The following is a 13,273-nucleotide window of genomic DNA, read 5'->3' as shown; positions in this document are numbered from 1 at the left end:
CATGTGCAACGCGTCATAAAGATTCACTGTTAAAGGGGTCATGAACTGCGTTGTTTTATTGTTTTATAATGTTTTCTGGGGTAATGTTAGTATGCTTTGTACATCCAAAATTGTCATAATTTATAAATAAAAGGCATTTTTCTTACCCTGATTTTAGCCCTCTGGTTTGAACGCTCTGTTTTAAGGGGAGTGTCTGTGTGAGACTTCAGTGTAAACGCACACTGCTGTGATTGGCTTCCATCACTTTCCCGCCGGAACGCGCTCCCTCAGCTGGACTGAGTGGCAAAAGAACCTGCTGCATGACTGGATTTAATAGAGGAAACTGCGAAAACGCGAGTAAAACAAACGATTACACTAAAGGTTGGATTCGAAAGCCGTTCACATGTGATCAGTGTGGGAAGAGATTTCTACAAAAAACACATCTTAACGTACACATGAAGGTCCACACTGGAGTGAAGCCGCACGCATGCGATCAATGTGGGAAGAGTTTCTCATGCAAACATAGTCTTGAGTGTCACATGACGATCCATACTGGAGAGAAACCGTTCGCATGTGATCAGTGCGGGAAAAGTTTTCCATACAAAGAAAGTCTTGAGCATCACGTGCGAGTTCATTCTGGAGAAAAGCCCTTCATGTGTGATCAGTGTGAAAAGAGATTCTCGATCAAACCAAATCTTGAGCGTCACATGAGAATCCACACTGGAGAGAAGCCGTTCACATGTAATCAGTGCGGGAAGAGCTTCACACAAAAAGCATATCTTATGGGGCACATGAATATCCACACTGGAGAAAAGCCATACGCATGTGATCAGTGCGGGAAGAGTTTCACACAATCAGCATACCTTAAAGGCCACATGAGAATCCACACGAGAGAAAAGCCGTTCACATGTGATCAGTGTGGAAAGAGTTTCCCACAAAAACCAAGTCTTATGCTTCACGTGAGAGTTCACACTGGAGAGAAGCCATTCAAATGTGATCACTGCGGCAAAACATAGTAGTGCATCAACCCTGAAGACACACCTGGTAGTTCATACAAAGGAGAAGCCACATTCATGTTCTGTGTGTGGAAAGAGATTTTCACTGCTGTGAAATTTAAAAGTACATCAGAAAATACATACTGGTGTGAAAGGGTACATGTGCTTTGAGTGTGAGAAGACTTTTTTACAGCAGACAGTTTAAAAGTGCACCAGAGAATTCACACTGGAGAAAAACCTTACAAGTGTTCACACTGTGATAAGAGATTCAGTCAATCAGGAACACTGAAAGCACATGAGAGGATCCACAGCAGAAAGAAGCCGCACACGTGTGATCAGTGTGGAAAGAGTTTCTATTTTAAAAGTCACCTGAAGATACACATGAAGATCCATGCAGTGGAGAAACCACATGACCACATTCTGAGATCAAGGTAAGCTGTTCATCTTCATGTGATGCACAGCAAAATCTCTTGTGTACCTAACAACCACAATGAGCGACAGGACGTATTTACACTATTCAGTACAAATTTCACATGAGATTTGTCTGTTCAGAGCAATGCAAAGAAATGGCAGTAAATGCACATTCAACCACATTCAATCTTCAGAGCCACAGAAAATGCTTCATCTTTTGTCTGGTACAGTCCTAAATCCTACAATGTGTACCAAGCATTACGGAGAAGAAAGAACATCAAACAGTATTTTCAAGCATTATTATTTCATAGTATTCAATATAGTGATAAAGGCTATGTCGATTAGCATTGAAGTATAAATATACTCTATCATGAAAATACCAGAGAAGGCTTGAAGAACTCAGATAACCCTATATTGTTGTAGTTGTGTGTTTATAAGTTATGTTTCATTGAAGCTTTTCAATCTTCTTATTAAGCTACCCCTTATTAAGCTACTGCGATAGTATGTCCATACACTGTAAACCCGAATAAGTTGGGCCAACTCAAAAAATGTAAGGTAATCAGTTAAATCAAATTTGAGTTATGTTGTTTCCAATTTTAAGCAAGCAGAACTATCAAGATTTGAGTTTGTAGTACTCATGCATGATAATTGCTCCTAACTTGATGTACTCAGTGAGCTAACTCATACATTTTGATAGCAATTAACATAAAATATTTAAGTAACTTTTTTTATTTTGAGTTCTTCCAAATCAAGTGAGTTATTTACTTCACTGTAAACCCTAATAAGAAAATTCAGAAAATGCCAACTTGCTAATTAACATGTTAACAATAGCATAGTATAACACTTATTGAATGAGTACAGCAACATGTGACTTACCTGCTCTCAAACTAAGCTGCATGCGCTACTTGTTACCATGATGGTTAACAAAAGATTAATCACTACTAAATCTCCCTTACCATTAATTTTGCACAATTTTTTTTTTTTTTTTTTTACATTTACTCTCCCTTTCGAGTGCCATGGGCAAAGCATGCTGGGAATTAGAAATCCCAGGCCAATTTCAGTTAAACTTAAGTTCGTCTAAATTAAAAGAAATGAGTTCATACAACTCAAAACAATGAAAAAGTTCAGTTTACTTGAAATATGTCAGTGCTGTGAACATAAAAGAAAAAGTTCTAAATACTCATAACAGTTAATTTAACTGAGCTAATTGGTTCAATTTAAGTTTGTCCTACTCAAACCAATTCAGCATTTTGAGCATTACGGCTTACAGTGTAAGGATTTCCTGGAACAATGTGCATTGTCTGGCTTTCAGAAGGAGCAGCATTTACAGATCACAGAGCCGTGCTTCACTGTGCATAAAAAAATGCAGCCTCTGCTAAATCACATGTGGTTTAATTTTGATTAACCTTTAGCCCTATTGATTAGCCAATCGGAGGTCTCTCTTTCACAGACGCCAATTCAACATGTTTTATTAGCCCAAAATTCCTGACATTTTTCACAGTGTGAAGACTTTAGGCCACCTCTGAAAAAAATCTGCCACATTAGTTATAGTTGCTGTTTTCATAAAAGTACAATTACTTGAAGTTTACAGTTTACATGAAGAATCTAAAACCTACTTTTAAATTTGTCTGCTTGAGTTGCTGACGCTTATATTATAAAATTAAACAGAGACTCGCTCACTCTCACGACAAGCATTTGAACAAAATGGAAAAACATCTCCCGACAAAAACTATGCAAGTTACGTAGGGCCTCCGAACCATGCTTTCAAAGATTATTTAAGTAGCATATTAATACATAAAGCAAACATGACAGTAATTTAGCATTGGTGAATTTTTATGTATAACATGATGCCAATATAAATGCAGACAGAGTTTACTAAACTTTTGCAGAGTCATGTGGAACTGCAGAGTCATGTTAACACTTAATGATTTATATTTATTTAATAATCATTATGAGACTCGGACATCATACAGTGCAGCAGATATGATGTTTAAAACAATGTCTAAAGTTAGCACATTTAGAGTATTGATGTATTTGTGTGCATTTACTGAACCCTTCTTGGATAAACTATAATCATCATGCTTTAGTTTCATTAGTAAATCATGCATGGAAAATCAATTCATCTGTGTTATAGTTCTTCTGACAGCTGGATGATGCCAGAGCATTACTTTCAGAAAGCATTTATTTAGCTGTCAGTGAAATAAATATTTTTTTTCTTAATTGTTCTTGCTGCCAGTTTAGTGTGTTTTAAAAAGATCTTCCTTTACATATTTACATACTTTTTCACAATTTGCAATTTGTTTCCTTGTCCTACATCCATTATAAAATTGACAGTGCACTTTGTATACTGAATTTGAACTCATCAGAGTGAGTATTAATTGTAATTAATACCACATCAGAGTAAACAGCAGCATCCAGGATAATCGCCTATAAGTTTATTTGAAGCACTTGATGTGAAGCGTTATCATGTTGAGGACAACTTGGCTCAGGCACGTTTCCTGCACCAGCTCACCATGTGACATTATTTTTTTTGTCACTGTTGAAAATCGACATGGTTGGTAGATTCACACACAGTTAGCGTACATGATTAAACTGTAATCAGTTTGGTTGTTGATTATTTATGTTTATTTTTTTAACATGATTAGTCTGAAATATTTATTATTCGTCTCGCATCACGTCTGTTGGAAATGAAGCTTGTTTGTTTTTGTCAGAACTACCAGAAAGAATCTGGAAGGAGAGGACAGAGAGATCCAGTGATCCAGAACCTGCAGATGAAACATCATGATACTGAAGAACAAAGAGGTTGGTGTTTATTCTTCATTCCTCGTTCATGAAGAACATGCTGATGATCACTAGATTTACATTGTTTCAGAGAATAAAACATCACAAATTAAAGCACATAAAAACCCAAGTGAATTAATTTTTTTTTTCAAGAACTTTTTTAATTGTTGACATCTTATAAATTTGACTTTTAGACCTGATGAACGTGAACTAGAAAGGAAAAACAGAAGCCAAAATATCTGTCTCATGTCCTCAATGTAAAAAAAAAAAAAAAAAAAACACTTCACATGTAAATCAAGGCCGAAGATTCACATGAGAGTTCACACTAGGAAGAAGCGGATCAGTGAAATCACATCTGCCTTCTCGTTCTACTGAAATCTGTGCTTTGTCCTGGATGATCGAAAGTATAAGAATAATATTATAATAGATTTTTCAGGATAGATAATGATCAAACCTGTTAGACCTGCAGCAAAATGTTTTACAGTTTATACTAATGCCTGTATGACTTGTTCATTGTTCAATTAAAATTTTAATTAATTCAAAACTATTGTTTTCCGTGTTTTTACCTTACTAAGAATTATTTACTGTGCATTGGATATCAATCATTTCATTTCAGTTTTAGTCATGCAATTCATATCCTCCATAATATATACATCACAGAGATCTCATGCCCTGTCTCTTGGCTTGGCAACCTGCTTCTTAAAGAATTAGTTCACTTCAGAATTAAAATTTCCTGATAATTTACTCACCCCCCTTTCATCCAATATGTTCATGTCTTTCTTTCTTCAGTCGAAAAGAAATTAAGGATTTTGTGGAAAACATTCCAAAACTCCATCTCTTTTTTTTCTCCTCTAACTTCAAAATCGTCTGACATTGTTGTTTTACCTTTTTTTGTAAAGGCTGTTTGACTTAGTCTTTGCAGGTTCACTTTGTAAACGATTTATTGCGATCCCAATCAGACTTATTAAAGCTGCCTGAAACATAATCATGCACTGTTCACTGTTGGCCAACTTGTCCCCAGACTGAGCCTGGTTTCTCCCAAGGTTTGCCACCTGTTTGCCATCTGATGTCACCTGTTGGAGTTTGGGTTCCTTGCCGCTTGCCTTGGTTAAAATTGCAATTTTCTCATGATTTACAAATAGTTGGAAACATTTGGGATACTCAAATGAACAAAATATATAGCACTGGCCTAGTGGTTTTTGGATATTTTACTGCAAAAATATTACATATTGCACCTTTAATTTATTTTGTAACTTTGTTCCTAATCATATATGAGTTTGTCATAATAAATCAGACAAAAAATATCCCCCTCCATTGAACAGATTGCTAACGCCCAACCAATGCGTCACACTTTCACCAACACAATGCGAGTGGTGCTCTACTGTTTGAATGAGAGAGCACGGGTAGCACCAAAAATGAAGAGAACCGCTGCCTGGCAGGCTTTATTAAACTGCTGGTCAAAGAGGGATGTTAAAAAGAATAAAACATGTACTGAGATGGAGGTATGAGAATATTGTGTAATAGCTAAGTACACTCCACATATATTTTAGCTAGCTAATCCATTGCAATTTAGCCATAACTATCACTATAACAAGTTACCAAATCAGCCGTCTGTTCTGCTAGTTCATTTTTCAATAGTGTCTGTAATTATCAATGACAAAATTATTCATGTCGGTGTTTGTTTTCTTCCTAAATTAATCTGACTTGTGAACAAATTGGCTGAATGAGCGATTTAATTGGCTCACTCATTAAAAACAGCGAATCGCTGCCGCCTGCTGGCAGTTTCAATTTTTAACATAATTTCTTTCTTTTTAGAATCGTTAGAATTTGATGAATGATTATACATAAATTTCATAAAGTTATGAGGTGTAGATAGATAGATAGATAGATAGAAAGATTTTTTTTATTTATCTATAGTTACCATATGGTTGTCAGAGAAACCACTAGGAATGATAGCAGCATTCATCAGTCTAGTATTAAAAGTTTACTTATATAAAACCTGTATCCCAGACATCACTCTCATCAACTTTAAAATCTTCTGTACATTTCCAGTCTCCAGCCATAACTATACAAACATTTTATCATAGTTCAAAATGTGACTCTTAATATTCAAAAACAATTCAACATGTTCTGAGCCAACATTTGGTGCATAAACATTGATACATAAAAATGTTATTCAGCTTCTGCATGGCCAAATAACACTCTTCCAGACACTACTTCTTCAATTTTTTTTTTTAAATATCGATCTTTTTGAAAAATTAACAGCAACACCAGTGCTTGTATTTGACCCATGACTGAGTGCATACTTCTCCTCCCACTATAAACCCCTCACTATTTCATTTTTATTTTTTATTTTCATCCTCTAGTAGGCCTACCACAGTATTTTGCATTTTCTCATACTTAAAGGCCTACTGAAGAGTGTTGGAACACGCAGCATTATTCAATGTGTCGACGTAATTTCAGCTGAAACAGCCATATAATATGAAACAGGCAATATATATCGAACAGTCCCGCTCCTTTTTTAAAATAGCCAATAGCGTTTTGTTTATGTTACAGCTCCATTAGACTCTGTAAAACCTCCATTTCCTTCTAATCATATTCATACTGAAACTATATCTATAACATATTCATACCTATAACATATTCATACTGAAAGCTAAAAAACTTTTGATTTCAGGGGGACTTTAAGCATCCCCATTCCACTCATACTCAGCATCTTGCAACTCAAAATATTCTCATCAATAAAATTTCCTGATTGTTGTGTTTTTTTCCGGCTATTTTTATAATATACAGCTGCCGCCAAAACGTTTATCTGTAGAGAAAGGAAATGAAAATTGATCCTTTTATTAATGTGTAGTGTCCTTGAAATGGATATCCGGCAACCTAAGGATGGAGGAGAGAGCCAGTCAAAGCATGTCACTATAAGTCAGCATGTTTTACGTGTCTCTGTGTAAATGAACAGCACAGTTTCATCTGCACAAACTAAACACGCATGAAGCTTACAGTGTCAACATTTGTATATATGAGGACATGAACACATGAATTTTATCTCGAGATTTTCACCATTTCATCTGTCAGATCTGTCGTGCTTCATCTTATTTGACAAAAAATCCAAATGCAGTGTTTTGTTGTAAATTAATTGTTATATTTTCATTTAAGATTGACTAGTTGATAATTAGTTGTTAAAGTTTTATTAATTCATTTCATTTAACACTATTGTTGATGATAAATTTGTATTAAATCATAAAACACAGGGAATATAGATTTAATGGGGCCTTAAATTAAGAGATGGTTTAATGCAGTTTAAATGTGAACAAACAAGTTTACGTTCATTCTCAAGGTCTAACAAACATGTGGAGAGCATATCCCTCCCCATTACTGGTAAATTAATATTGTGATTAATATCTATATTGTAAGACTGAAAATATCTTAAGATATTTTAAAACGAACAAAGGCATTTGCTTTACTGTTTCAACCCCCTCTCTCTTGCTACAAGGGCCATTTGGAAGGCACAAAGGTGTTGAAGGTGATCAAGGCCTGTAGGCCAAAATGTATATACATCGGGGGTCTACAAATGGTCACACCTTTAGTACAGTGGGGGAAGTTTTAATTTCCTGATTGGTCAGTTTGAATGTCTCATATTTTGGTTTCAGTCACATGGTCAAGGAAGGGATAAAAGAGGATTGTAACTGTTGCTCTGGGTCTTTGATTCTCGGCTTTCCTTGGGCACTCTCTCTGGCCCTCTCTCTCTCTGTCTCTCTTTCTCTTTCACTCTCTCTCTCTCTCTCTCTCTGTCTCTCTTTCTCTCTCTTTCTCTTTCTAAATGAAGTACTTTAAGTACTGGTAAATCTTTTTATAAAGCTTGTGTTCTTGTTTTTAACAAAAAAACACTCGATAAAAGGGTTGATACACCATGGCGTGATGTTTTAAAAATGTGTGATGATGATAAACCAGAATGGAGATCATTGTATAAGCCACCTTTAAGTAAAAGAGTTGGGGACATACAGTGGAGACTGTTACATGGTGCAATAGCAGTTAATGCTTTTATTTCAGTTTTGAATTCTGATGTTACTGCAGAATGCCCATTTTGTTTAAAGAGAGAAACTGTTTTTCATGCTTATATGGATTGTTTTAGACTGAGAAGCTTGTTTAGTTTATTACATAATTTATTTGATAGTTTTAATGAATCTTTTTCTATAGATGTATTTATTGTTGGTTTTAAATATGTTAGAAGAAAGAGGTTTATTTGTCAGTGTTTAAATTTTATTATAGGCCAAGCAAAATTAGCAATTTATATGAGCAGAAAAAACAAAATAGAACTGGGTGTAGATCAAGATATTAATACTCTGTTTTTAGCCACAGTAAAATCCAGAATACTCATTGATTTTCATTTTTATGCATCCATGGATGACATTATCACTTTTCAAATGAAATGGTGTAAGAATGAGGCTCTGTGCTCTATTATTGATGGAAAAATATTTTTTTCTCCTTTATTAATGTAAAAAAGGTTTTTTGTTTTGTTTTCCTTGTGGTACAAAAGGTAAATGTAAAACGGTAAATGTTGACTTGTTGAAAAAGTGTTTTATGTGAAAAATTGTAATAAAGTCTTTTTTCAAAATTCTCTTTCACTCTCTCTCTCTCTCTCTCTCTCTCTGTCTCTCTTTCTCTCTCTCTTTCACTCTCTCTCTCTCTCTGTCTCTCTTTCTCTCTCTTTCTCTCTCTCTTTCACTCTCTCTCTCTCTCTCTGTCTCTCTTTCTCTCTCTTTCTCTTTCTCTTTCACTCTCTCTATCTCTCAGGTAACTTTTGACATACATGCTGGGTACGATTAATGGTATATGATTTTATCATCTCATACATCTATTTTGTAATTATTTTAAGTGTAACCATAATCAGATATTGTCATTAAATCCTTTCTATTACAAATGATGTGCTAACTAGTTTTGATTTAGTGTTAACATTAATGTGCTCCATATTGCAATACAATATTGTCACACTGTAGCAACGCTCTCCCACATATTTTGCTATTATAACTGCGCTTATTTCCGTCGTTGGTATAAGTTGCAGTGGGTGGTTATAGACAAGAAATGTACAGTTTTCTGCCATCTTGCTGATAACGTTTCTTTAGTCAACCCTACAGCCTGAACCCCTGTAGGAGCTCCACCCTTACAATATCGTATGATATGGAAAAATAATATTGTCATAATATTTCTGGTCATATAGTGCCCAGACCTAATTTTAAAAATTATTATAAAAAATGCTGAAAATCAAAGAAAGAGTATAAAAAAATTACAATGAAAATTTAGTAAATACAGATAAAATAACGTGCACATGCTACATATAAAAAAGTCTAGCTAAAATTATCAAGATTTAAAATAGAATAATAATAATTAAATAGCTGCCCGCTATTATTAGATGGGGCAGAGGGAAATTGGGTGTGCGGTTTTTGGGTAGCCTAAGCTTTGGGCTGGACATTTTTCTACAACCCTGCTGACCTTACGTAGCCTCGCGGCGATGACGTCATCAGTAGCGCGCGCGCGCTCGTTCGGCGTCGCGTCCTCTGAAGTGAGGTGAGCAGTCGACAGTGTTTTGACCATTTAAACGATTGTAAAATGCTCTTCACACAGTTTGTTTGCGACAGTGCAGCGCTGTTTGTGTGTTTAATGACTAATCACGACGAGCACGTGAGGAAATCAAAAGTTCATTAAGACCTCAGCGATTTTGTGTGAATGTTTGTTTCGATGTTTAATGTTGCTGTTACTGAGTGTCTCGTGATATGTGAGGGGAATTGATGCAAACCTATCTCTGTGTTGATGCTGCGATTTTACTAACTTTATTTCTCAGATTTGGTAGATCTGTTGTAGTTACTTTTTACATGGATACATTTCAGAACATAGTTACTTACTTAATAGCCCACTGAGGCGATATAATGCGGGACATTAAAATCGATACACAAAATTACAGACACTGGAAACATTACAATTTACTCTTTAGGGGTTAGTAAGTGTGTTTAAAGAACGTTTTTTTATCACTGTCAGTTTCATAAAACTACATCATGTTAATTATTTCTTTACTTCATTGCTCTGAATGTAGTTATTAGATGTGTATTTAGATATTGTGTGCTCTAGTATAGCTATTTATCTGTAGATATGAAGATGGGTGTTATCAAATTTCTGTTTATTCTTTATTTTTTTTCATTCAAACTGTTGTTTATAGTTTACAGTATATTCTTTTCAATATTTATAGAAAGATATCTTAATCGTTAAGGGGGCAGAATGAATAAATATGGATAGAAATGTTAACAATCAGACAAAACAGAAATGCATAGAAATGTGTGAATTTCCACATATGTGAGTCAAATAAATCAGTGTCACTAAATGAGCATTTTAGATTGAAGTGCTCCTTGTGTTGATGCTGTTATTTTTAATATAGTAATAAAATGGTTTACAAAGAGGCAACACTTTATATTTGTAAGTTGAGCCTGGGGTAATATCGATACCGGTATTGGGGAGTAAAAAAAAAAAAAATGTCTGATATATCAGCAAATATTATTTCTTAGTGTGTAAATTATAGTACAGTACCAGTCAAAAGTATGGACACACTTTCCCATTCAAAAACTTTCCCATTTCCAGTTTAATATTCAGACACATCACAATTTGATTAAAGTGTACTGAATAACTTCGTAATATATTATTTTTTTATTTCATCTATGTTGATTATGAAATGTGAACAGCATGAGTAAGATAGATTATCATAAGATATATGTCGGGAGACATGGAGAGGGTCAGAAATGATTTTGACCACTTCATTAAGTTTTGTTTTGTAGAAAGACTTTCTTTAAAGTGAATTTCATTTTGTAAAAATTTAATCTTAATTTTAATCAATGTTTCATCAACCAGTTGCCTGGTTTTAATAATTAAAAAGCAAACCAAGTAAATGTGGCTTGACTTGAACATAGAGTGCTGAATACCAGAGCTGGTATAAACCAGAAGGCTATGGGATCTTCATAGATAGAATTTGGAGGATGTCTGCTTTACTCATATAAATGCCTAAATTGCTGAAATATATTCCCATCAGACGAGCATCAGAGCATCAGGAAGAGCTGAAATCTGCAAAGTCTGAGTTTATTAAAGAGGACAGTGAGAACATGAGTGATCCAGAACCCTGCAGAATGAAACACACTGAAGATACTGAAGAACAAAGAGATTGGTGTTCATTAGTAAACATTGCCAAGCATATTTAATATTTCTAGGTATGTGAATATACAGTAGTCAGCATATGAAGTTAATCATAATAGAAGGCTTTAGGACAACTTTGAAAGGTTTTGATCCACTTCAAATGCAACTACTGTATTTTCTAGTGATCTGTTAACCATTATATAATGCTCACTTATATTCTTACTACAGAAACATGCATCAAAATGATCATAATATTTTATAGCAGTTGTATATTAGACTACATCACTTTTATGTAATTTCACTTAATATTTCTCTGTTTGAATTATATTGATTTACTGAAAAATAAATAAATATATATATATATATATATATATATTATTTATTATTATTATTATTTTTTTTTTCTTTTCTTTTCAGACCTGATGGAAGAGAGTGAAGAACTGAGTGAAGTGGAGGAGGAACATCATGACAAACCTGGAGAAAAACCTTTGAGTCGCTCAAAGACTAAAAATACATTTTTAAAGAAAAGAAAAGCCATGAAATCTTTCACCTGCTTTCAGTGTGGAATGAGTTTCATAAAGAATTGTAATCTTGAGCTTCACATGAGGATCCACACTGGAGAGAAGCCATTCTCTTGTGATCAATGTGGGAAGAGATTCACATACAAACAAAGTCTTGTGGATCACATGAGGATCCACACCGGAGAGAGACCGTTCACATGCGATCAATGCGGCAGAACATTTCATAAGGCATCAAACCTGAGGTCACACCTGACAGTTCATGTGAAGGAGAAGCCACATTCATGTTCTGTGTGTGGAAAGAGTTTTTCACTGCTGCAGAATTTACACAGACATGAGAAAATGCATGCTGGTGTGAGAGAGTTCATGTGCTTTGAGTGTGGGAAGACTTTTTCTTTAGCAAGCCATTTAAAACACCACCAGACAGTTCACACTGGAGAAAAACCTTACAGGTGTTCATACTGTGACAAGAGATTTAGTCTGTCATCAAATCTGAAAAGACATCAGAGGATCCACTGTAGAGAGAAGAAGTGTGGAACCGGTTTAACACAATCAGCAAACCTTGAGAACCACTCGAGAGAAAAGCCATTCGCGTGTGATCAGTGTGGAAAGAGTTTTCCATACAAACATATTCTTGAGGTTCACATGAGGATCCACACCGGAGAGAAGCCATTCAAGTGTGATCAGTGTGAAAAGAAATTTTCAAAAAAACAGTATCTTAATGTTCACATGAAGATCCACACTGGAGAGAAGTCGTTCAAGTGTGATCAATGTGGAAAAACATTTCTTGGGTCATCAGGCCTGAAGGTACACCTGACAGTTCATACGAAGGAGAAGCCACATTCATGTTCTGTGTGTGGAAAGAGTTTTTCACTGCTGGGAAATTTACGCAGACATCAGAAAATTCATATTGGTGTGAAAGAGTACATGTGCTTTGAGTGTGAGAAAACTTTTATTTCAGCAAACTGCTTAAAACTGCACCAGAGAATTCACACTGGAGAAAAACCTTACAAGTGTTCACACTGTGATAAGAGATTTAGTTGTTCATCATCTCTGAAAACACATGAGAGGATCCACAGCAGAGAGAAGCCGCACACATGTGATCAATGTGGAAAGAGTTTCACTAATAAAAATTACCTGAAGCGACACATGAAGATCCATACAGTGGAGAAACCACATCACAACAGTCTGAAATCACAGTAAGTAGTTCATCTTTAGCATCAACAAAGTCTTCTATGTGAGTCAGTCAGATCTCTCCTCTCCACCTATAGCTGATGGTGGTGTGAAGAGACCCCTGATGTGATTGTGAAGCACTTTGTGTGTACAGTATATAAATGCCTCATTCATTAATTCATTTACTCATAGTTTCTTTACAGCCACAGTGAGTGACAGGACATTTTGTTGGTTGATCTG

At 35.2% G+C, this 13,273-nt stretch overlaps 1 protein-coding gene across 7 annotated transcripts in view; it reads left to right on the top strand.

The window, feature by feature from the left end:
* LOC127509886 (gastrula zinc finger protein XlCGF7.1-like) overlaps positions 1 to 13,273 on the top strand; it is a 115,628-nt gene that overhangs the window by 22,453 nt on the left and 79,902 nt on the right. For 2 of the 7 annotated variants that reach the window (XM_051889125.1, XM_051889126.1), the window contains exon 1: positions 11,765 to 13,059. The exons of the other annotated variants lie outside the window; for them this stretch is intronic. In XM_051889125.1, the coding sequence (XP_051745085.1) occupies positions 11,765 to 13,059 (1,295 nt within the window). Of the gene's footprint in view, positions 1 to 11,764; positions 13,060 to 13,273 lie in introns of those variants that run through there. 7 annotated transcript variants of the gene reach the window in all.

This window comes from Ctenopharyngodon idella, chromosome 3 (genome assembly GCF_019924925.1).
Source record: "Ctenopharyngodon idella isolate HZGC_01 chromosome 3, HZGC01, whole genome shotgun sequence".
NCBI lineage: Eukaryota > Metazoa > Chordata > Actinopteri > Cypriniformes > Xenocyprididae > Ctenopharyngodon > Ctenopharyngodon idella.
This window is presented reverse-complemented; position numbering and strand designations above follow the sequence as displayed.